At 38.3% G+C, this 25468-nt stretch overlaps 1 protein-coding gene across 3 annotated transcripts in view; it reads right to left on the bottom strand.

The window, feature by feature from the left end:
* Nucleotides 1-25468, bottom strand: part of ANKAR (ankyrin and armadillo repeat containing) — a 75292-nt gene that overhangs the window by 21364 nt on the left and 28460 nt on the right. For 2 of the 3 annotated variants that reach the window (XM_063595476.1, XM_008950582.7), the window contains 5 exons: nucleotides 19783-19984; nucleotides 17846-18054; nucleotides 13850-13954; nucleotides 5495-5736; nucleotides 4519-4687 (listed from right to left, as the gene is read on the bottom strand). In XM_063595476.1, the coding sequence (XP_063451546.1) occupies nucleotides 4519-4687; nucleotides 5495-5736; nucleotides 13850-13954; nucleotides 17846-18054; nucleotides 19783-19984 (927 nt within the window). The remainder of the gene's footprint in view (nucleotides 1-4518; nucleotides 4688-5494; nucleotides 5737-13849; nucleotides 13955-17845; nucleotides 18055-19782; nucleotides 19985-25468) is intronic. The other variant, XM_055108873.3, reaches the window with a different exon arrangement.

Genomic DNA, 25468 nt, shown 5'->3' with positions numbered 1-25468 from the left:
GTATAAATCCATATATATAAAATATGTATACATATATATGTATATGTGTATACACACACTCATACATACACACATACATTTCCAATTCCAATCCAACCCCACAGGGTTTATTGTTTTCCTACATTCTGCACATTTCTTTGCACAGTAAGAACCCAATAATATCAACACATTTATTCATTTCTTTAGTCCTATGGTACTTATCATATGGGTTCAGAATTGTTCTACCCATATCATTATGACATACAAGCTCACTAAAAAGAACTCAAAAGCTGTGTGTAGTTTGTTTTGTGTTTACCCTTAGAAAGATGGTATATAATGCACTGTGTTTAAAATTATTTGTATTCATTATTTCTTTTCTTTTTAAATCTAATTATACAATTTATTTCAGTTTTCATTTCCCCCAGCCTTGTAGATTTAATTTTTTTATTATGTAGAATATCAATATGTTTCCAAAAGCAAAACTAAATAGAAAAGTGTTTGTGCATTCATGTAGCTAACTATATCCTTTAGATGCTCTATAATCCAGCATTTGTTTTTTCATATACTATCAAGGTTAATTATCTCTCTGTTAAGGCCTTATTGTTCATACCAACTTCTATACCCACTTTATATCAATTTATGTCAAACATATTGACTATTTTTATTGTTATGAGTATTTTATTCATTTAATCATCTAATCATTTATTTAATGCATATTTATTGAATAGCTATGTGCTAGACACTGTCCCAGGCACTAGGGAAATAAAGGTGAACCAACAAAACAAGGTCCTTGACCTTGTCGAACAAAAGGAAAGGCCAGAGTAAAGAACAAAGCAATAAGTTCAATATTACTTGAGAGTAATATCAGAGAAAAAGGGAGTGACAGGAAGGTCATTTCCTCTTGAAGTAGGGAAGTAAAAAGGGCTATAGGCCATGCTGGAAATGTGGATCATATCCTAGGTGATAGAGAGTCACTGAATAATTTAAAGAAGAAGATATGATCAACTTTACATTTTAGTCAGATCACTCAAGTAACACTTGGAATGTTAACCCTGAAAGATTAATAAAATTAAGAGAGTGTGGGGGAAACCATTCTTTCCCTTACCCACTATTCCTGAATCAGTACAAAAAGTAGAAATTCCTCTACCCATGGCCAACTCAGAAATGTTAAGAATAAACATTTACCCCTTACTCATTCTTCCCCATGAGAAGAATAGTGAGTTACATAATTTTTTAGTTTGAAGAATGAGTCATTGCAAATGCATGGTTTAGGTTCTTTTTGGCACTTTTTGTTGTTTTCTCAAAGCAAGCTTTCCAACAATAATGCTGAAGTTTTGATCTTTATTTGATTCCTGTCTATTTCTCATTTGGACCCAAATTCTGAAAGGAATGGAAGTGTCTTTACTAAGCTATTCAGTAATCCAAAGTAGCTCTAAAGCTCAGGGAAGACGTCAGAGATGTGGATAAAGAACTGTGAAGAATAGATTGTAACCCTAGTAGAGTTCCTTTGGAGTGAATAAGAGGTAAAGAAGAGTATGCTGGATGAAAGCAGCAGTATGACAAGAATGGAAGCTTAAGGAACTCCAACTTTAAGAGTTGGCTAAAGGAGGACTAACGGTGAAGGCAGACTTTATCTACAACTTTTGGGGTCATAATTCCAAAGTTTTCAGATTTTAGAATGTAAGGAGTACATAATACTACATATTGTATAACATCACAAAGGGTCTGGAGAAAATCAATTTCTGCAGAAATATGTGAATAATCATTCCAAGAAAAAAAAATGAGGTGATCTTTTAAGTTTTTCTCAGTTTGAAACTGAAAAAGCATTTTGTATGCTTTTGTTACATATTTGAGTTTCTGTGGTGGTGTCATATAAACTTTTGTTATTAACACAGAACAGGAAAGTAGGGTACCATATGAAATCAGAAGCATTGTAGGAATGAAAGCATGCATACATGAATACATGTATATAAGAATGTGCATACAAGCAGCTAAATGGGTGAAGGAAAGGCCTAAAACAAACCAAACTTAGCAAGGGTAGGCTTGCTCTGGGCATAGAGACTCAGACCAAGGAGATGTTAACAAATCCATCTTTTCAAGAAACTGTATGTGAATCTACTTTGGGGCCATTTTAATACATGAAATCTTAGAGTAGCTCACATGGTAAAGAAGACACTGGAATTAATAATATGCCTTTGTGATCTCCTATACCTTAACAACCCAGCTAACATCCAAGAGGACTATTTGCTAAAGCACTAAAGTTATATAGGGAGGCTTACCTAAAAGGAAAAAATAATTAAAATTTATTTCAAAATTAAGTTCTCTTCCTTGGAGTGAGGAGATAATGTAGATTATGGTGTAGGAAAAAATACTTTTATTTCAATAATTTATTTCATACTATAGTTTTCTTTTCTTTTTTTTTTTTTTTTAGACAGTGTCTCTCTCTGTTGCCAGGCTGGAGTGCAGTGGCGCGATCTCGGCTCACTGCAACCTCTGCCTCCCAGCTTCAAGCGATTATCCTGCTCAGCCTCTCAAGTAACTGGGATTACAGGCACGCGCCACCACACCCAGCTAATTTTTTTGTATTTTTAGTAGAGACAGGTTTTCACCATGTTGGCCAGGATGGTCTTGATCTCCTGACCTTGTGATCCGCCCACCTTGGCCTCCCAAAGTGCTGGGATTACAGGCGTGAGCTACCACACCCAGTGCTATAGTTTTCTTTCATGAACTCATTTATTATTTATTTATTCAAATTGTTGCTACAATTTGTACTTTGTTACAGCATCTGGGATTGAGAAAAGGAAAACAGAAAGAGAAGACCTAGTCCCTATCTTTAAAATTTAATTAGTTAGATAAAACACAAACAAAAAAAGAGATAAAGAATGACTATAAATGAGTAAAAATTATATGTTTAAAATATACATAAAAGCTGACCCTCTCTAATGCTATTCTTTTTTCCTTTTTTTTTTTTTTTTTTTTTTGAGATGGAGTCTCACTCTGTTGCCCAGGCTAGAGTGCAGTGGTACAATCTCAGCCCACTGCAACCTCCGCCTCCCGGGTTCAGGCAATTCTCCTGCCTCAGCCTCCCAAGTAGCTGAGATTACAGGCGTGCACCACCACAACCAGCTGATTTTTGTATTTTAGTAGAGAGAGGGTTTCACCATGTTGGCCAGGTGGTCTCGAACTCCTGACCTCAGGTGATCCGCCTCAGCCTCCCAAAATACTGGGATTATAGGTGTGAGCCACCGCGCCTGGCCTCTGATGCTATTCTTAAAGGATAAAGTAGAGCATAGTAAGCGATGGAAGAACACTTGAACAGAGAGAGCATAAGGAATTTGTTATGAAGGGAGAGGGCTTTCAAATGATGTCACCACACGATAGAGGTTCTTAGAAGGTGACACTTGCTTAAATTTGAAGTTTTAAAGTAAAGGAAAGATCGCTTCTACATTCCCCTTATTCTTAATCTTGACTTACATTTAACCAATATATTTATTTTGTATTTATTCCTGGTGAACTGCAAGAGGAAGCCAAATGATACACTGAGCAGGAAGAAAATGAGCAAGTTCTTCTCAATTTTCTCTACCCCCAAATTTGGGGAAAACCGTATATTTGGAACTTACCTGTTACATGTGCTAACTGGAATGAGATTATTCTTCCAGAACCCAGGAGACCATTTGCAGTAGCTGCTGAAACTGCCTCATGGCTTTTGATGTTCTTGGTACTGAGATGCACTTTAGGAACTGATAATTGGCCTAATGCTTCCTGATAAACTTGAATTTTGACATCAAATATCTAACAAATCTGAAGCCCTTGTTGTCACTTGCAAAATAGCTACCCATGATCAATATGTTACTATCAATATGTACTATTCACCCAAGGTAGCATATACTCTCCTAGGCATATTATATGTATTTCTAAAATCATCCATGCCAATATTTCCATTGATAAACATGTCTAATTAAACTTTTTTAAAGAATATGCCTTTGAGAGTCAATTATTTTTATAAGCCCAGCAGTTTAAATTTAATCATTATCTGCCAGGCATGGTGGCTCATACTTGTAATCCCAACACTTTGGGAGGCTGAGTCGGGTAGATCACAAGGTCAGGAGTTTGAGACCAGCCTGGCCAACATGGTGAAACCCTGTCTCTACTAAAAATACAAAAATTAGCCGGATGTGGTGGTGCATGCCTGTAATCCCAGCTACTCAGGAGGCTAAGACAGAAGAATTTCTTTAACCCGGGAGGCGGAGTTTGCAGTGAGCTGAGATCACACCACTGCACTCCAGCCTGGGCGACAGAGTGAGACTCTGTCTTGAGAAAAATAAAATAAAATATAAATAAATTTAACTGTATCTACATAGTTTAGCCGTTAGGAAAAATAAATAAATTGTGTTTTGGATATTAAGGTCATATTACACATGTTTAGATCTATTCAAAAACAGATTCGGGACATCTATTCATATAGGACAAGTCCAATCCCATGTTTGCTTCACTTAATATATCTGGTCATTATAAAATAATACAGAGATAGAAGCTCACCTGAATCAGAACTCAGAAATCTGATAAGATATGGGAGGCCTTTATGTTCTCTCACAGCTCTTTGATTGTTTTCATTTCCTATACATAATACCCGTATACAGTTCATTACATTTACTAGCACATTTTCTATGTTTAAGTTCAATAGATTTATCAGACTTGGGATTCCATTCTAAAAATAAACAAAAAAAATTACATTTGAATTTGTTTAAGATAAATGTAATCTTTATTTAGAAATACAAGTTGGCCGGGCATGGTGGCTCATGCCTGTAATCCCAGCACTTTGGGAGGCCGAGGCAGGTGGATCACAAGGTCAAGAGATCAAGACCATCCTGGCCAACATGGTGAAACCCCATCTCTACTAAAAATACAAAAATTAGCCAGGCGTGGTGGCACGTGCCTGTAGTTCCAGCTACTCGGGAGGATGAGGCAGGAGAATCACTTGAACCCACGAGGTGGAGGTTGCAGTGAGCCAAGATTGCACCATTGCACCCCAGCCTGGTGACAGAGCAAGACTGTTTCAAAAAAAAAAAGAAAAAAAGAAACACAAGTCTGTAATCTTTCTTGCTGTAAATAACTACTTGGGAGAGAATGAGTGCCACAAACAAATGTGTCTACTGATAAGATACATTATGTGACAGTTAATACAGCTATCTAAGTGAAGCAAATGAGATTAATTGAATATATTGCCCCATTAGGAAATATTTGCCATTGTAGACACTGCACTGTAATTGGTAAACAGCAAGAAGCAATCAACATACACTAACTTATGAAAATACTCCCTCATCTACTTCTGGACTGTACTCAAATGCCAACTTTTCGGTGGAGTTTTCATCAGGCGCCCTCTCTCTCCCTTTTCCCTGCTGTATTCTTCCCTGAGAGTTTTGTCACTGAATAGTAACATGGGTTTCTATTTTTGTAACTTCTATATGAGGGAGTTATTGTCAGTCAAAAATAATTGTATATGAAAGGAACTTACATATTTGGCAATAACATCCTTGTTTTCACATTGAGCAATATCATATAGAATGACAGCACAGCGAGAGTGTACTTCAGGCTCATCACAAACCAGTAGGTTGATTAGAGATGGAATGCCTCCCGCTTCTACCAAAGCATGCACTGCACTTTTGTGGGTTGAGATATTACTCAATAACCCAACAGTTTTGCACTGCAGTTTTATTTTGGAACTTTTTAATAGATTGATTAAGGCAGGAATGGTGCCTGTAATGACAAGAGCAAAAAAATTAAAAAGCATGAATTATTGGTAACCATTTTTAGTCAATTTATCATGGCAATATTTAAATAATATTTATGGGCATTGCAATATAAATAATTATGAAATAATTCTATAAAATATTTATAAAATTATCATTTGAAACTACATGAAGAAACCTTCCATCTTGTCTTTGGTATGGGCAGCTCTCATTGTTCATACATTTGATTTTCACAGAGCATGATCAAACATTTTATATTAGTAACCTTAAGCCACCATTGAAACACTGAATTCTGGCTTCAGATTATTGATAAATAAATTCTTTGTGCTACCATATGGTACAGGTCAGTTTTGGTTATTGCATCAACTTCGTATGGCACTGCTTATGCAATTATTTGAGTATTTTATTATATTTTATCCTTATTTTATACCAGGATGTGAAAAACAAAAAGTGCTGAATCTAGTAAAATGCAACATTAGTCTCATTAATTACAATAGGCTCAAAGATAGAAATTAGCCATAGTGAAAATAGAAAATCTGGCTTCAGGTGGATGCCTGTTATACTTACATCAGTTTAATGATAAATAGAAAGCACCTCATAGTACATGCACAAAATGACAGAAAATATAATAGATATAATAAAGACCTTATTTATTTAGCTATCTGAAATGAAACACCCCTCATGACTTCTTTAAGTTCACCTTTTGGATACAGAGCTTTTTGTACAGGTTTTCAGGAACATATCAGGGGACTATCTATGATCAATCAAATTTTAATTTATTCATTTAATATTTCTGGAGCATCTCATGTGAGTTCAATAACCACATTAGGGTAGTGGCTACCATATTGGACATTTTCAAATAGAACATTTTCTTTATGTGTATGTGTGTGTGTGTGTGTGTGTGTGTCTGTGTGTAGATAGACAGACAGACAGACAGATAGATATAGATATAGATAGATATAGATAAAGACAAAGACAGGGTCTCACTATGCTGCCCAGACTGGTCTCAAACTCCTGGGCTCAAGCTATCCTCCTGCCTTGGCCTCCCAAAGTGCTGGGATTACAGGCATGGGCCACCACGCCCAACTGAACATTTTCATCATTTCAGAAAGTTATTCTGGACAGTGCTATTCTCAAAACAATCCTATGGGGTAGAACTATTTTATTTATTTATTATACTTTAAGTTCTAGGGTACACATGCACAACGTGCAGGTTTGTTACATAGGTATACATGTGCTATGTTGGTTTGCTGCACCCATTAACTTGTCATGTACACTAGGTGTTTCTCCTAATGCTGTCCCTCCCCCTGCCTCCCACCCCACAACAGGCCCTGGTATGTGATGTTTCCCACCCTGTGTCCAAGTGTTCTCATTGTTCAATTCCCACCTATGAGTGAGAACATGTGGTGTTTGCTTTTCTGTCCTTGTGATAGTTTGCTCAGAATGATGGTTTCCAGCGTCATCCATGTCCCTGCAAAGGACATGAACTCATCCTTTTTTATGGCTGCATAGTATTCCATGGTGTATATGTGCCACATTTTCTTAATCCAGTCTATCATTGATGGACATTTGGGTTGGTTCCAAGTTTTTGCTATTGTGAATAGTGCCACAGTAAACCTATGTGTGCATGTGTCTTTATAGCAGCATTGATTTATAATGCTTTGGGTATATACCCAGTAATGGTATTGCTGGGTCAAATGGTATTTCTAGTTCTAGATCCTTGAGGAATCGCCACACTGTCCTCCACAATGGTTGAACTAGTTTACACTCCCACCAACAGTGTAAAAGCATTCCTATTTCTCCACATCCTCTCCAGCATCTGTTGTTTCCTGACTTTTTAATGATCTCCATTCTAACTGGTGTGAGATGGTATATCATTGTGGTTTTGATTTGCATTTCTCTGATGGACAGTGATGATGAGCATTTTTTCATGTGTCTGTTGGCTGCATAAATGTCTTCTTTTGAGAAGTGTCTGTTCATATCCTTTGCCCACTTTTTGATGGGGTTGTTTTTTTCTTGTAAATTTGTTTAAGTTCTCCGTAGATTCTGGATATTAGCCCTTTGTCAGATGGGTAGATTGCAAAAATTTTCTCCCATTCTGTAGGCTGCCTGTTCAATCTGATGGTAGTTTCTTTTGCTGTGCAGAAGCTCTTTAGGTTAATTAGATCCCATTTGTCTATTTTGGCTTTTGTTGCCATTGCTTTTGGTGTTTTAGTCATGAAGTCCTTGCCCATGTCTATGTCCTGAATGGTATTGCCTAGGTTTTCTTCTAGGGTTTTTATGGTTTTAGGTCTAACATTTAAGTCTTTAATCCATCTTGAATTAATTTTTGTATAAGGTATAAGGAAGGGATCCAGTTTTAGCTTTCTACATATGGCTAGCCAGTTTTCCCAGCACCATTTATTAAATAGGGAATCCTTTCCCCATTTCTTGTTTTTGTCAGGTTTGTCAAAGACCAGATGGTTGTAGATGTGTGGTGTTATTTCTGAGGGCTGTGTTCTGTTCCATTGGTCTATATCTCTGTTTTGGTACCAGTACCATGTTGTTTTGGTTACTGTAGCTTTGTAGTATAGTTTGAAGTCAGGTAGCGTGATTGCTCCAGCTTTGTTCTTTTTGCCTAGGATTGTCTTGGCAATGTGGGCTCTTTTTTGGTTCCATATGAACTTTAAAGTAGTTTTTACCAATTCTGTGAAGAAAGTCATTGGTAGCTTGATGGGGATGGCATTGAATCTATAAATTACCTTGGGCAGTATGGCCATTTTCACGGTATTGATTCTTCCTATCCATGAGCATGGAATGTTCTTCCATTTGTTTGTGTCCTCTTTTATTTCATTGAGCAGTGGTTTGTAGTTCTCCTTGAAGAGGTCCTTCACATCCCCTGTAAGTTGGATTCCTAGGTATTTTATTCTCTTTGTAGCAATTGTGAATGGGAGTTCTCTCATGAGTTGGCTCTCTGTTTGTCTATTATTGGTGTATAAGAATGCTTGTGATTTTTGCACATTGATTTTGTATCCTGAGAGTTTGCTGAAGTTGCTTATCAGCTTAAGGAGATTTTGGGCTGAGATGGTGGGGTTTTCTAAATATGCAATCATGTCATCTGCAAACAGGGACAATTTGACTTCCTCTTTTCCTAATTGAATACCTTTATTTCTTTCTCTTGCCTGATTGCCCTGGCCAGAACTTCCAACACTATGTTGAATAGGAGTGGTGAGAGAGGGCATCCCTGTCTTGTGCCAGTTTTCAGAGGGAATGCTTCCAGTTTTTGCCCATTCAGTACGATATTGGCTGTGGGTTTGTCATAAATAGCTCTTATTATTTTGAGATACATTCCATCAATACCTAGTTTATTGAGAGTTTTTAGCATGAAGGGCTGTTGAATTTTGTCAAAGGCCTCTTCTGCATCTATTGAGATAATCATGTGGTTTTTGTCTTTGGTTCTGTTTATGTGATGGATTACATTTATTGATTTGTGTATGTTGAACCAGCCTTGCATCCCAGGGATGAAGCCGACTTGATCGTGGTGGATAAGATTTTTAATGTGCTGCTGGATTCAGTTTGCCAGTTTTTTACTGAGGATTTTTGCATCAATGTTCATCAGGGATTTTGGTCTAAAATTCTCTTTTTTTGTTTTGTCTCTGCCAGGCTTTGGTATCAGGATGATGCTGGCCTCAAAAAATGAGTTAGGAAGGATTCCCTCTTTTTCTATTGACTGAAATAGTTTCAGAAGGAATGGTATCAGCTCCTCTTTGTATCTCTGGTAGAATTCGGCCGTGAATCCGTCTGGTCCTGAACTTCTTTTGGTTGGTAGGCCATTAAGTATTACCTCAATTTCAGAGCCTGTTAATGGTCTATTCAGAGATTCAACTTCTTCCTGGTTTACTCTTTGGAGGTTGTATGTGTCCAGGAATTTATCCATTTCTTCTAGATTTTCTGGTTTATTTGTGTAGGGGTGTTTATAGTATTCTCTGATGGTAGTATGTATTTCTGTGGGGTTGGTAGTGAGATCCCCTTTATCATTTTTTGTTGCGTCTATGTGATTCTTCTCTCTTTTCTTCTTTATTAGTCTTGCTAGTGGTCTATCAGTTTTGTTTATCTTTGCAACAAACCAGCTCCTGGATTCATTGATATTTTGAAGGGTTTTTTGTGTCTCTATCTCCTTCAGTTCTGCTCTGATCTTAGTTATTTCTCACCTTCTGTTAGCTTTTGAATGTGTCTGCTCTTGCTTCTCTAGTTCTTTTAATTGTGATGTTAGGGTGTCGATTTTAGATCTTTCCTGCTTTCTCTCTCTTTTTTTTTTTTTTTTTTTTTTTTGTGAGATGGAGTCTCACTCTGTCGCCCAGGCTGGAGTGCAGTGGCATGATTTTGGCTCACTGCAAGCTCCACCTCCGGGGTTCATGCCATTGTCCTGTCTCAGCCTCCCAAGTAGCCGGGACTACAGGTACCCACCACCATGCCTGGCTAATTTTTTGTATTTTTAGTAGAGACAGGGTTTCACTGTGTTAGCCAGGATTGTCTCCATCTCCTGACCTCGTGATCCGCCCGCCTCAGCCTCCCAAGGTGCTGGGATTACAGGCATGAGCCACCACGCCTGGCCAATTCCTGCTTTGTCTTGTGGGCATTTAGTGCTATAAATTTCCCTCTAAGCAGTGCTTTAAATGTGTCCCAGAGATTCTGGTACATTGTGTCTTTTTTCTCATTGGTTTCAAAGAACATCTTTATTTCTGCCTTCATTTCGTTATTTACCCAGTAGTCATTCAGGAGCAGGTTGTTCAGTTTCCATGTAGTTGTGTGGTTTTGAGTGAGTTTCTTAATCCTGAGTTCTATTTTGATTGCACTGTGGTCTGAGAGACAGTTTGTTGTGATTTCTTTTCTTTTACATTTGCTGAGGAGTGCTTTACTTCCAACTATGTGGTCAGTTTTGGAGTAAGTGTGATGTGGTGCTGAGAAGAATGTATATTCTGTTGATTTGGGGTGGAGAGTTCTGTGGATGTCTATTAGGTCTGTTTGGTCCAGAGCTGAGTTCAGGTCCTGAATATCCTGTTAATTTTCTGTCTTGTTGATCTATCTAATATTGACAGTGGGGTGTTAAAGTCTCCCACTATTATTGTGTGGGAGTCTAAGTCTCTTTGTAAGTCTCTAAGAACTTGCTTTATGAATCTGGGTGCTCCTGTATTGGGTGCATATATATTTAGGATAGTTAGTTCTTCTTGTTGCATTGATCCCTTTACCATTATATAATGCCCTTCTTTGTCTCCTTTTTAATATTTGCTAGTTGAAAGTCTGTTTTATCAGAGACTAGGATGGCAACCCCTGCTATTTTTTTGCTTTCCATTTGCTTGGTAGATCTTCCTCCATCCCTTTATTTTGAGCCTATGTGTGTCTCTGCACATGAGATGGGTCTCCTGAATACAGCACACTGATGGGTCTTGACTCTTTATCCAATTTGCCAGTCTGTGTCTTTTAATTGGGGCATTTAGCCCATTTACATTTAAAGTTAATATTGTTGTGTGTGAATTTTATCCTGTCATATGATGTTAGCTGGTTATTTTGCCCATTAGTTGATGCAGTTTCTTCCTAGCATCGATGGTCTTTACAATTCAGCATGTTTTTGCAGTGGCTGGTACTGGTTGTTCCTTTGCATGTTTAGTGCTTTCTTCAGGAGCTCTTGTAAGGCAGGCCTGGTGGTGACAAAATCTCTCAGCATTTGCTTGTCTGTAAAGGATTTTATTTCTCCTTCACTTATGAAGCTTAGTTTGGCTGGATATGAAATTCTGGGTTGAAAATTCTTTTCTTTAAGAATGCTGAATATTGGCCCCCACTCTCTTCTGGCTTGTAGATTTTCTACCAAGAGATCCACTGTTAGTCTGATAAGCTTCCCTTTGTGGGTAACCTGACCTTTCTCTCTGGCTGCCCTTAACATTTTTTCCTTCATTTCAACCTTGGTGAATCTGACAATTATGTGTCTTGGGGTTGCTCTTCTCGAGGAGTATCTTTGTGGTGTTCTCTGTATTTCCTGAATTGAATGTTGGCCTTCCTTGCTAGGTTGGGGAAGTTCTCCTGGATAATATCCTGAAGAATGTTTTCCAACTTGGTTCCATTCTCCCTTTCACTTTCAGGTACACTAATGAGATGTAGATTTGGTCTTTTCATATAGTCCCATATTTCTTGGAGGCTTTGTTCATTTCTTCTTACTCTTTTTTCTCTAAACTTCTCTTCTCACTTTATTTCATTAATTTGATCTTCAATCACTGATACCCTTTCTTCCACTTGGTCGAATTGGCTATTGAAGCTTTTGCATGCCTCACATAGTTCTCGTGCCATGGTTTTCAGCTCCATCTGGTCAATTAAGGTCTTCTCTACACTGTTTATTCTAGTTAGCCATTCATTTAATCTTTTTTCAAGGGTTTTAGCTTCCTTGTGATGGGTTCGAATATCCTGCTTTAGCTCAGAGAAGTTTGTTATTACTGACCTTCTGAAGCCTACTTCTGTCAACTCATCAAAGTCATTCTCTGTCCAGCTTTGTTCTGTTGCTGGCAAGGAGCTGTAATCCTTTGGAGGAGAAGAGGTGCTCTGGTTTTTAGAATTTTCAGCTTTTCTGCTCTGGTTTCTCCCCATCTTTGTGGTTTTATCTACCTTTGGTCTTTGATGTTGGTGACCTACAAATGGGGTTTTGGTGTAGATGTCCTTTTTGTTGATGTTGATGCTATTCCTTTCTGTTTGTTAGTTTTCCTTCTAACAGTCAGGTCCCTCAGCTGCAGGTCTGTCGCAGTTTGCTGGAGGTCCACTCCAGACCCTGTTTGCCTAGAAATCACCAGCAGTGGCTGCAGAACAGCAAAAATTGCAGAACAGCAAATATTGCTGCCTGATCATTCCTTTGGAAGCTTCGTCCCAGAGGGGCACCCACCTGTATGAGGTGTCAGTCGGCCCCTACTGGGAGATGTCTCCCAGTTAGGCTACAAGGGGGTGAGGGACCCACTTGAGGAGGCAGTCTGTCCATTCTCAGAACTCAAACACCATGCTGGGAGAACCACTGCTCTCTTCAGAGCTGTCAGACAGGGACATTTAAGTCTGCAGAAGTTTCTGCTGCCTTTTGTTCAGCTATGCCCTGCCCCCAGAGGTGGGGTCTATAGAGACAGCAGGCCTTGGTGAGCTGCAGTGAGCTCTGCCCAGTTCAAGCTTCCCGGCTGCTTTGTTTACCTACTCAAGCCTCAGCAGTGGCGAATGCCCCTCCCCCTGCCAGGCTGCTGCCTCGCAGGTCAATCTCAGACTGCCACGCTAGCAGTCAGCAAGGCTCCATCAGCGTGGGACCTGCCAAGCCAGGCACGGGACATAATCTCCTGGTGTGCCATTTGCTAAGATCATTGGAAAAGCACAGTATTTGGGCACGAATGCCCCGTTTTTTCAGGTACAGTCTGTCACAGCTTCCCTTGGCAAGGAAAGGGAAATCCCCCATCCCCTTGTGCTTCCCAGGTGAGGCGATGCCCTGCACTGCTTCAGCTCACCCATGGGCTGTACCCACTGTCCAACCAGTCCCAGGGAGATGAACCAGGTACCTCAGTTGGAAATGCAGAAATCACCTGTCTTCTGCACCGATCATGCTGGGAGCTGCAGACCGGAGCTGTTCCTATTCGGCCATCTTGGAACGGACCCCAGTAGAGCCATTTTATTAGTGAGTAAAGTAAACTAAGAGAGGTTAAGCAATTTTCTTAAGTTCTAAATGCAGAGGTAGTTACAAACCAGACCTGATACTAAATCTGCTATTTTTAATTTCAAAAGTAAATTGTGCAAATTACAGAATAGGAATAATTTCTAAATGAAAGTAAGTATAAAAGTAGTGTGGTAAAGTAATTTAACATTTAAATTAACATTTAACATTATTTTTTAATTTTTCGAGCTTTTAGACATATAGAATTGATACAGTTTTTTGATCCTGTGCAGCTTCCATGTGGAAAATAAAATATATGGTTGACAGGTAAATGAAGTGATCTTAGCAAAAGAAACTTAAAATCAACTAAAATTTTTCCTTTAAAATTAAAAATATATTTAAAAATGACTGATGAATAAAATATAGCTCTACATAAAATAGCATAAGAAAAAGATATTAATAGAGTTTGCATCACCTGCATCCAAAATACATCTCCAGTATTGATCATTTGCTAAGCAAATTACTTCCAAGGACATGACAGCCATCATCCTTCGTTTATAGCTTTCACACTGTAACATTTCTGTTAAGTGTTCAACAGAAAAACACAGCTGTAATTTGCACAAAAGGCAATGAAATGCTTGATTCTGTTTTTTGTACCAGCTAAGTAAAACCAACAGTTGAGGTCACCACTATTATCACCAACTGCATGCATTAAATTCCCCTCTGTGCACAGCTCCCTATGAAGTACTGACAAATTCCATCAGCCCGTGATCTTTGAGGTTTATAGTCTATATATTAGTGAAAAAATCCTGAAATTTCTTTTTTTGAAATGGGGTCTCAGTCTGTTGCCCAGGCTGGAGTGCAATGGCATGATCACAGCTCACTGCCGCCTGGATCTCCCTGGGCTCAGGTAAGCTACCATCTCAGCCTTCCTAGTAGCTGAGACTACAGGTATGCACCACCACACCCGGCTAATTTTTGTATTTTTTTGCAGAGACAGCATTTTGCCATGTGGCCCAGGCTGGTCTCAAACTCTTGGGTTTAAGCAATCCACTTGCCTTGGCCTCCCAAAGTGCTAGGATTACAGGCATGAGCCACGGTGCCTGGCTGAAATGTTTAATCTTTGGTCTGAATGACTTAGATTGGCTGGTCACATACTTCAAATTCCCTTGGAAAATAATACAACTCTCTGGGCTAAAATTAATTGTTAAATAAAATTTGAATGTGGGTTTTCAAGAATAGCAAAGTAATCCACAGTATTGTCAATAAAAATTTAATATCCATTAAATTAGGTATGAGGCTTTATACATTTCCCGAGTATAAAAAAGATACTTTAAATAAAATCTTGGATGAACTTGTACTACAGACAGAGGATATTACAAATACACACAGGAAAAAACACACAGACTATCTTTTCCTCATCTCTTTAGCCAGCCACTCTATTACCAAATCTGTCCTGAATCTAGCTTGGCTATATCATTCCGTGACATCCTCTTTTAAAATTCAGCTTCTACTCCAAGAACTAATCCTGAGACCTCTAATAAACTGATTTTTCTTTTATGCATAGTGGAAATGGGCAGTGTGAGGAGGGAGAGCTATTGCAGGGCCCAAGGCAAAACAGCAGTAGCCAGATGCTCACTGTTGTTTGTTCTGTTTGTGTCATTGTCAGGACTTCCCCCACAATGGCTGCAGGAAGCAGCAGCCCTGGTGAATTTTTATGTGCTTTTAGGCCATTCCTGTTAGGGGGCAGAGCTTCCTACTATTAAGGTAGGTTTTTACAATGATTTAGTTTAGTAAAAGTAACAGGATGGTCCTCTCACTTCCTCCTAACAAGACAACGAAATGATACAAATGCATGCAAATAAACACTGAAAACACTTTCCAATATCTCTTGGGGCTCATATCCAGTATCTGGGATATGTTCCCAGTACCTAGTAAATTCCAACGTCAGGTATTGAGCCAGACTTCTTGAATCAGTAGAATGGGGTTGAAAATCTTAAACATATTTTATCCCATCCTAAAATGAGTTGTTGGAAAAAAATCATTCTCATTCTCCAATTCATTTCTCTTTTTTGGCTTTAGTTTTTTATTTTTATCAAAGTAATGCATGTGCATGATTCAGAGTTAAATGTTATTAAATGGCCTATAACAAAACTTAGTGGTTCCTGGGCTCCACCCTCCCCACTTTTCTGTGTTCATCACTCCATATACAATCGGTTTGGACTCTTCTCTATAACCTTCTAAGATTTATAAATCTCCTTATTTCTACATATTTATATACACTGCTGTGTTTTGCTACATTGATTTAGACTTCATTGACTTCATGTTATGAAAAATGGGAAATTAACTCTTTCAACGTTGCTCTTTCCTCTTACTTCCCTTTCTCCATATTTACAGCTTTTAGTTAAATACATGATGATGTCTATACAGTTATTATTCACAGCTGAGCTCTGTAATGTACTATGGTCGTGTCTCTTTTTTTTTAAACAGGTAATAATTTCCTTATTTTATTTATTTATTTTGAGACGAAGTCTCGCTCTGTCACAGGATGGACTGTAGTGGCACGATCTCGGTTCACTGCAACATTTGCCTCCCAGGTTCAAGTGATTCTCCTGCCTCAGCCTCCTGAGGAGCTAGGACTACAGGCACGTGCCACCACGCCCAGCTGATTTTTGTATTTTTAGTAGAGACAGGTTTTCACCATGTTGGCCAGGATGGTCTCTACCTCTTGACCTCGTGATCCGCCCACCTTGGCCTAATAATTTCCTTATTTTACAATAGTCCCCCCTTATCTGCAGAGGATACATTCCAAAACCCCCAGTGGATGCCTGAAACGGAGGATAGTACTGAACCCTGTATATACTATTTTTTTTCCCAGACAGATGCTTCTCAACTTACGATTTGGTTATTTCCTGATAAACCCATTGTAAGTTGAAATATTGTAAATTGAAAATGCATTTGTAAACCTAATCTGCCAAACAGCATAGCTTAGCCTAGCTTAACTTAAATGTGCTTGGAATAATTACATTAGCCCACAGTTTGGCAAAATGATCTAACATAAAGCCCATTTTATAATAGAGTGTTTAATAACTCATGTAATTTATTGAATACTGTACTAAAAGTGAAAAACAGAAATGGTTGTATGAGGACTGTAAGTACAGTTTCTTCCGAATGTGTATCACTTTTGCACAATTGTAAAATCAAAAACCTTAAGTCAAACCAGACTGTCTGAACATACATATCTATAATAAAGTCTGTAGGCATAGTAATAGCTTAACAATAACTAATAATAGATTACAACAATATATAATAATAGAAGTTATGTGAATGTGCTCTATGCCTCTCTCTCAAAATATCTTTTTGTACTGTACTGCAGGTAACCAAAACCACAGAAAGATAAACTGCTGAGAAGGGGAGACTGCTGTATTTCATCTGCTTAGTTTTCCTTGTACCTACTGATAATTCCTCCCATTTTTTTCCTCTAGACTGGATGCACAGTTCCATTCTGGAACTTCCCCTTGCTGTCTTCCTTGAAATTCCCTATGCTTTACGCTTGGGTAAGGCTCCCAGTTTCCCGGGTCCCTCTCCTTTCTATTTCTTAAGGAGAATTCTAGCCTTGGCATCTTTAGGTCTTTCCTAGTTAGGCTTTGAGGAGAGCACTCCTAACGGGCACTGTCAGTTCTCAAGCCTTTTGAGGATTTATGGTATGAGTCCAAGGGGTTCTCAGCTTTCCCACTGTTGGCTTGGAATGATTTTCTCTGGCTGGCTAAGTCCTAAGTCTTGCCTATCTGTTTCCATCTTCCAATATTTTATTACTGTTGTATCCTTTCTTGTTTTCCCTTGAATGCTTGTCTTCTGCTGGTGGTATTAATAATGTTTAATCTCCATGTAATTTTAGTGAGGGCCTTGAAAGGGAGTAAAATTAGATATGTCCATATAATTGGCCTAGTGACCCTTACCCTTATTTTGGCTAGACTGAATGCAAATTTGAAACAAAAAAAAAAAGGAAAAGAAAATCTCCAGCAGAATTCTTCACAAAACATTCGTCAAAATATAACAAAAGATTTTGCTAAATTTGTCTCTAAAATTAGGAGGCAAGGAATAAGTTGGAGGGAATATTTTTCACTTAAAATTTCCTCTTTCCTTTTTTTTTTTTTTTTTGATGAAGGAGAGGATGTTTGAACTTCTGGAGAAAGTTGGAAAATAAAAATAAATATAATTGTGTAAAATATAGTCTGGGTCACAGATCTTTGATTTTAACTTGGAAATAAAACTACGTTTGCACACACAAAAATGCAGCTCTTTATTATTCATATTTTTATTTCTGGTCTTAATTAATAAAATGTTTATTTCATGATTTTTAAATATTTAAAATATAATGCATGTATTATTTTATTTTCTCTCTTTCAGAGTATCAATAATTAAACTGAATAATAATCAGAACATGTATTTATAAAGAGATTATACTCACCTACCAAAGTTTTCCACACTGGGAGTTCAGGAATATTTAATTTTATTATATATTTGAGAACCTCTGTATGAAAGGTTAACACTGATAAATGGATTATATTATTTCCTTTAATATCTGTTTTTCTCCAGTTAGCACCGATAGAAAACAGGTATTGAATAGTGTCCAGTGCTCCTGAAGTGGCAGCAAGTAACAGTGGAGTGCACTGATTCCTAAAAATTAAGAAACATAACAATTAAACACGCGTTGACTGTCAAATTTACTTTTTGTAAAACTATTCAAGCTGCAATTGGAGAAGTCTGACTTACACCACCACCTTCTATTCTTAGGAATTCTCATCTTCCGTATTCTACATGTAAATGGATTTGCCTCCTTTGCCATGCCATCCTTACTATGGGTCCCTACCCACCTCCCCAACTTAATTATCGTGCCTTATAATTTGTTTGGAGGATGATAATGCACAAAGTTCTTACAATACACTATCCTATCTAAGCCTTACAACTACTCCGTAAGTGAAGGAAAAAGCAAGGCAAATATCATCAGCCCATTTTGCAAATCATGTAACTGAGGCTCAGGAATTAATTACACCCATTACTTCATGTCCAGTTTTCAAACCCCAGCTTCCTCATTGTGGCAGAAACTAACAGTTTTGCTCGAAAACCCATTATCTGATTTTTAGATAGTAAAGATCTTTTGTTTGGCTATCCAGTGCAATATTACATTTCCCAGCTTCTTCTTCTTCGTTTTTTGTTGTTGTTGTTGTTGTTGTTGTTGTTGTTGAGATGGAGTCTCACTCTGTCACCCAGGCTGTAGTGCAGTGGTGTGACCTCAGCTCACCGCAGGCTCTGCCTCTCTGGTTCAAGTGATTCTCCTGCCTCAGCCTCTGGAGTAGCTAGTATTACAGGCATGGACCACCATACCCGGTTAATTTTTGTATTTTTAGTAGAGACGGGGTTTTGCCCAGGCTGGTCTCGAACTCCTGACCTCAAGTGATCTGCCTGCCTTGGCCTCCCAAAGTGCTGGAATTACAGGTGTGAGCCACCGCACCTGGCCTCTTCTTTCTTCTCATGGCTAGACATGATGGTGAAAGCAGGAGTTGCCATCTGAGGGACACCAGCTTCCTCTGGTGGCTTCCACATGTTAAGAGCAACAAGAGGAAGCTGGTGTCCCTCATACTGTCAAGCCATTATACTAGCCCTAGACCACTGAATAATAGTGGAAAGGTTACTCAAAGACCTAGAAAAACTTGAATGAAACTATGCCTAAATCAGGTTCAGAGATCCAAAGTAATGACCTGGCCTTTAGATTTCTAGCCAAGAATGTACCTTCAGGAGAAGTTACACCTTTACTCTAAATGCTGATCCGCAGCTAAAATGTGAAACAAAAGATTGTTGGGATTTTTTAATATCAAAGTTATTTTATTCTTTTTAATGTATTTCTTTTCCAGATACCACTAAATATTTCTCCTGTAATCCAAAGTCTATCCGCTTTGATCTGAAGTCCTAGGGCTGCCTCCTGGTTGTATAGGATCCAGTTTGGAGCAACTCTCTCCTCCCTAGTCTCAGGCTTCTTCCAGGGCACTAAGCAAAGCATTTAACATGAAAAGTTAATCTGCAGAACCATACTACTGGAACAAGGTTAGGAAAAACTCCCTGGGGATTAGTCCTTATTCTTCCAGAAAACATGCATAGGTTAATAGAAGCTCTCGTCTTTATAAATTCTAATGATAAGTGGTTAGGAGGAGACAGTGAGTAGAAAGGATAGCAGAGTAAGCCTTACATACCTTTCAGATCACCCACACCTATCACCTTTTAGTGGCAGTGTGTGTGGCAAGCCATGAAAAGCAGAAATTTATATTCTATTTAATTTTCTTTCTTCTTTTTTTTTTTATTATTGCCTAGACATCAACCTCAACCTGATATAAATGCTTAATGACTTACTCAGCTGTTGCCTCAGCTTCTAGCAAACTAGGATCCTTCCTACAGAGAGCAATAATGATGCAAACGTTGTCATAGAAAGCAGCAAAGTGAATCGGCATCCAGCCTCTTTTTTCAGAAAGCGTGTAATCAGCTTTGGAACACAGTAGACAAACTGTTGTTTCTAATGAGCAAGCCTGTGCAGCAAGGTGTAGAGGTGTTGGACCTAGAATGGATGGACAATTACTTCAGTGATCACAGCACTACCATTCCTAAAAAAAAACCTAAATGCCTTATTGATATCCAGCCACAGAGCTTAGTATTGTATGATATAAAATCTCCAAAGTAAGCATTAAAAAAAAATTTAGACAACCCTATATTCCTTTATTTAACTCAGGATTAAAAATCCCAACCACTAAAAATCCATACTTAGAAACAAAAAACAAAAATTTTTAAAAATCCACATTTTTTATAAGCAAAGAAAAATGAGTAACATTAAAAATATTAAATATTTGAAAAAAATAAAATAAAATGTTAAATATTTGAAAATTTAAGTCAATGTGTAAAATAGTCTTATGGTAAACTATTTCTTGTTTATTTTCCATTTTACTCATGTTATTTAGTTGAAGATAAGATCCTTTGAAATTAAAAAATATATATATATATATATGTTAACAAAGGCCTCAATGTCACTAAATCCAATGGGCATTTTTCTTTTATTTTTTTCCATTGTATATAGATATTTATTATTTGGGTAGAGTCCCAAAAATGGGCTGGGCGCAGTGGCTCATGCCTGTAATCCCAGCACTTTGGGAAGTTGAGGTAGGTGGATCACCTGAGGTCACGAGTTTGAGACCAGCCTGGCCAACATGGTGAAACTGGGGTCTACTAAAAATACAAAAAAAATGTAATTGGTCATGGTGGTGCGCGCCTGTAGTCCGAACTATTTGGAAGGCTGAGGCAGGAGAATCGCTTGAGCCTGGGAGGCGGAGGTTGTAGTGAGCAGAGATCATGCCACTGCACTCCAGCCTGGGCAATAGAGCGAGACTCCATCTCAAAAAAAAAAAAAAATTCCCAATAATGGGAGTTACTGGGTAAAACTGTATAATTATCAACAGCATCATTATTACTGGTAATATATATTGCCAAATTATTCTCCCAAAGCATAATAGCAATTCATACCTTTACTACCTGATATGGTTTGGCTCTGTGTCCCCACCCAAATCTCATCTCGAGTTGTAATCCCCGCATGTCGAGGGAGAGAGGTAACTGGATCATGAGGGCAGTTCCCCTATGCTGTTCTCATGATAGTAAGTGAATTCTCACTAAAGTCCAACTGTCATTTTTCAATTCTCATCTTACTTATTTCTCAGTAGTATTTTACACCATTGACCACTTCTTCCTATTTAAAATAATTTCTTCCCTTGGCTTTTGTGATATCACACTCCCAATTTTTGTCCAACCCTACTGGTTACACCTTGGCAGTCTCCTTTGGAACCTTCTCATTGTCCTAATATCCAAATGAACTTTAAGGCTCAATCTTGGGCCTTTTTCTCTTCTTAGTGGCTTTGCTTACCATATACAACTTGATGACTCCAAGGATTATGTCTCTAGATCTGATTTCTTCTGATTTGCAGATCTATATCTTTGACATCTTGTAAAGCATCTTCACACATCCCCTCAAACTTAATGTATTCAAAATTGAACTACTATCCTTCCCTCCAAACTTGGTTCTCTTTTATTGCTTCCTAAATCAGTGAGAGATATGATGATCCAGCCAGTTGTACAGACCACAAATCTGGAAGACTCTTTGGCACCTCCCTCTTATTTCCTTCTCCATAACCAGCCCATCACCAAGTCTAAAAATCTCTAGAACCCATCTCTACCACCACCACCATCCTAATCCAAGCCATAATCATCTCCCAACTGCTATCCCCATCTTGTTTTGCCCTTATCCAACCCAGTTTTTCAAAACATAAATCTGATCTTTTCATCTCCTTGTTCAATGGCTTCTCAAGGCCATCTGATTATGAGGAACAGTGACAGGATCCACTGGCTCCAACTTAACTTGAAGCACCAGCTACAACTACCTTCTTCATCTACCTCCCAATAAAACCATGCATACCTTGTTCTCCTCATTCTGGCTTTCTTGTAGCTCCCCAAATGTAGCATAATCACACGCCCCAGGTTACCCAGGAAAGTACTGGTCAATGTCTGTTGCACTAGCATAATTATTAATAGTGCCCTTTCACTTTCAAGTCTCCCTGATTTGAATGATGAGTTATCTGGTCACCCTGGACTATTCCTGCTCTCTGACACCTTCCTTCTCCCAAACAATTCCTCCCTTACCGATCTAGCTAACTCCTAATCATTTCTCAGTTTAAAAGATATTTCCTCAGTGAACCACTGTTTTCATTAAATCTCTCCCATCAGAAACTTCCAGTGTCCTCCTACCTGCCTTCATAGTGGGAGCTTGATATTATAGCCTTAATAGTCTATAAAATCGGACTCAAATCTATTTATTTAAAATTATTGTTTAGTCTTCCAGTTTCTGGTCCGGCATTTAAGGAGCTTAGAAGTTACCACTTCATCCTAACAACAAGTAAAAAGCTGAACCAACCCTAAAGAAATCAACAGCCCTTAAGTTTGTCAGAGAAGTGAGGTAATGGGCAAACTGATACCCTCAAAATTGGAGAGACAAATGGATTCAGAGAATCATAACTCAGTAGAGCAGAAACTCACAAGCAGAAACTTCCTAAGGAATCATTACTGGAGTAAGAAAACCTTAACATTAATTCATAATCGCTAGAAGCTCAATGTGGACAAGTATGAGAGTTAAAAACTCTAGAAGGATCCATCATAGTGGGGCCCCATGCTCTCATGTGTTTTACCTCTAGGAGTTTTATCAAGTCCTCACAGTGAATATTGAAGAAAAATCCCCTCATACTTCCAGCAAGGGGAGGGAGAAAAGGAACCATTTTGAAATACTCCAGGGCATTCTGTTCTTAACAAGACCTGCTCTCAAGAGAAACTACTTTACCAGAGCCTAACCTATTGGGCTTTTATCAGACCCTAACCTGCTGGGGTTTTATCAGAACCTAACCTACCTAGGCAAGGGAAATGCCCAACTCCAGTCCCCTCTAACCATCCTGCCTGGCCTAGGGGACACGGGGAGAGGACTGAGAAGCACTGGTGAAGTTCAAAGTACAGGGACGCAGGCTCACCAAGAGACTGAGATATAATCATAGGATGATAGAATGCTTCTCCCCCATACCTTACCATCACATTATTAAAGGCCTATTAAATATAGTTTCTTTTACCCAATACATCAAGTTCAGCTATCAAGAAAAATTTAGAAGGCATATTTAAAAAGCAAAAAACACAGTTTAAAGAGACAGAGCAAGCATCGGAACCAGACATGGCAGGGATGTTGGAATGATCAGACAGGGAATTTAAAACTATGATTAATATGCTAAGAGTTCTAATGGATAAAGTAGCCTGCAAGAACAGATGGGCAATGTAAACAGAGAGATGGAAATCCTAAGAAAGAACCAAAATGACATGCTACAGATAAAAAACACTGTAGAAGAAATGAAGAATGCCACTAATGAGCTTATAAAGAGATTAGACGCAGCAGAGGAAGAAATCTCTAATCCTGAAGATGTATCAGTAGAAACCTCCAGGCCAAGGCACAGTGGCTCACTCCTGTAATCCCAGCACTTTGGGAGCCAAGGTGGGAGGATTCCTTGAGCCCAAGAGTCTGAAACCAGCCTGGGCAACATAGTGAGACCTCAACTCTACAAAAAAATAAACAAAATTAGCCAGGCATGGTGGCATGGGCCTGTAGTCCCAGCTACTTGGGAGGCTGAGGTGAGAGGGTCACTTGAGTGCAGGAGGTAGAGGCTGGAGTAAGCTAAGATCATGCCACCGCACTCCAGCCTGGGCAATAAATACCCTGTCTCAAAAATAAAAATAAAAATAAATTAAAAAGTCTAGGGGGAAAAAAGAACAGAAAGAGAGAAAGGAAAAGAAGAAATATTTAAAACAATAATGATTGATAATTTTTCCATATTAATGTGACATATCAAACCACAGATTTGGTAAGCTCAGAGAACACCAAGCCAAATAAATGTCAAAGCAAACAAAAAACTACACCGAGGCATATCATTTTCAAATTACAGAAAAACAAAGATAAAGAAAATAATCCTATTTACTGCAGCACTATTCACAATAGCAAAGATTTGGAAGCAACCTAAGTGTCCATCAACAGATGAGTGGATAGAGAAAATTTATCCATTCAGATGGATACACAATGGAGTAGTATTCAGCCATGAAAAAGAATGAGATCCTATCATTTGCAACAACATGGATGGAATTGGAGGTCATTATGTTAAGTGAAATAAGTCAGGCAAAGAAAGACAAACTTTGCCTGTTCTCACTTATTTGTGGGAGCTAAAAATTAAAACAATTGAACTCATGGAGATACAGAGTATAATGATGGTTACCAGAGGCTGGGAAGGGTAGTGGGGGGAAGTGGGGATAGTTAATGGGTACAAAATAGAAAGAATAGATAAGACCTAGTATTTGCTAGCACAACAAGGTGACTATAGTAAAAAAAATTAATTGTATATTTTAACATAACTAAAAGAGTATAACTGGATTATATGTAACACAAATAAAGGATAAATGCTTGAGGTGATGGATACTCTACTCTGATGTGATTATTATGCATTGCATGCCTGTATCAAAAAAATCTCATGTACTCCAAGTATATATGCCTACTATGTACACACAGAAATTAAAAATTATTTTAAAAAGAAAACAATCCTAAAAGAAGCCAGAGGAAAACACATTACTAATAGAGAAGCAAAAATAAGAATTATACCCAAGTTCTCCTCAGAAACTATGCAAGCAGGAAGTGTGCGGAGGAAAATAAAGTGTTGAGATAACGGAACCACTAACCTAGAATTCTGTAACCTGTAAGATTATCCTTCAAAAGTGAATGAGGAATAAAGACTTTCTCAAACAAAAATTGAGGGAGTTTGCCACCAGTAGACCTGCCTTGCAAGGCATGTTAAAAGAAGTTGTCCAAAGAGAAGAAAAATGATATAGGTCAGAAACTTACATAACATAAAGGAAGGAAGAGCATCAGAGAATAAAAAAAAAATGAAGGTCAAGTAAAATGTTTCTTTGTCTTAATTGAGCTAACAGAGAACAGTTTGTTCAAAATAACATTATCAGGCCCGGTGCAGTGGCTCACGCCTGTAATCTCAGCACTTTGGGAGGCCGAGGTGGGTGGATCACTTGAGGTTAGGAGTTCAAGACCAGCCTGGCCAACATGGTGAAACCCTGTCTCTACTAAAAATACAAAACATATACGGTGTAGTGGTGCACATCTGTAATCCCAGCTACATGGGAGGCTGAGGTGGGAGAATCGCTTGAACCCGGGGGCCGGGAGGCGGAAGTTGCAGTGAGCCAAAATCGCACCACTGCACTCCAGCCTCGGCAGCAGAGCAAGATTCCATCTCAAAATAAGTAAATAAATAATAACATTATCAACAAAGGGTTTGAATATATAGATACTTATATGTGCTTATGCATAAGTGAAATGAATGACATTTATGAAATGAATGACATATATATGCTTATGCACAAGTGAAATGAGTAAATGAATGATAGGTGGGAAGACTTAGGAATATTTTGTTATTAT

The sequence above is a fragment of the Pan paniscus genome, chromosome 13, assembly GCF_029289425.2.
Source record: "Pan paniscus chromosome 13, NHGRI_mPanPan1-v2.0_pri, whole genome shotgun sequence".
NCBI classification, from domain to species: domain Eukaryota; kingdom Metazoa; phylum Chordata; class Mammalia; order Primates; family Hominidae; genus Pan; species Pan paniscus.
The sequence above is the reverse complement of the archived record's forward strand: the minus strand, read 5'-3'. Positions and strand labels throughout refer to the sequence as shown.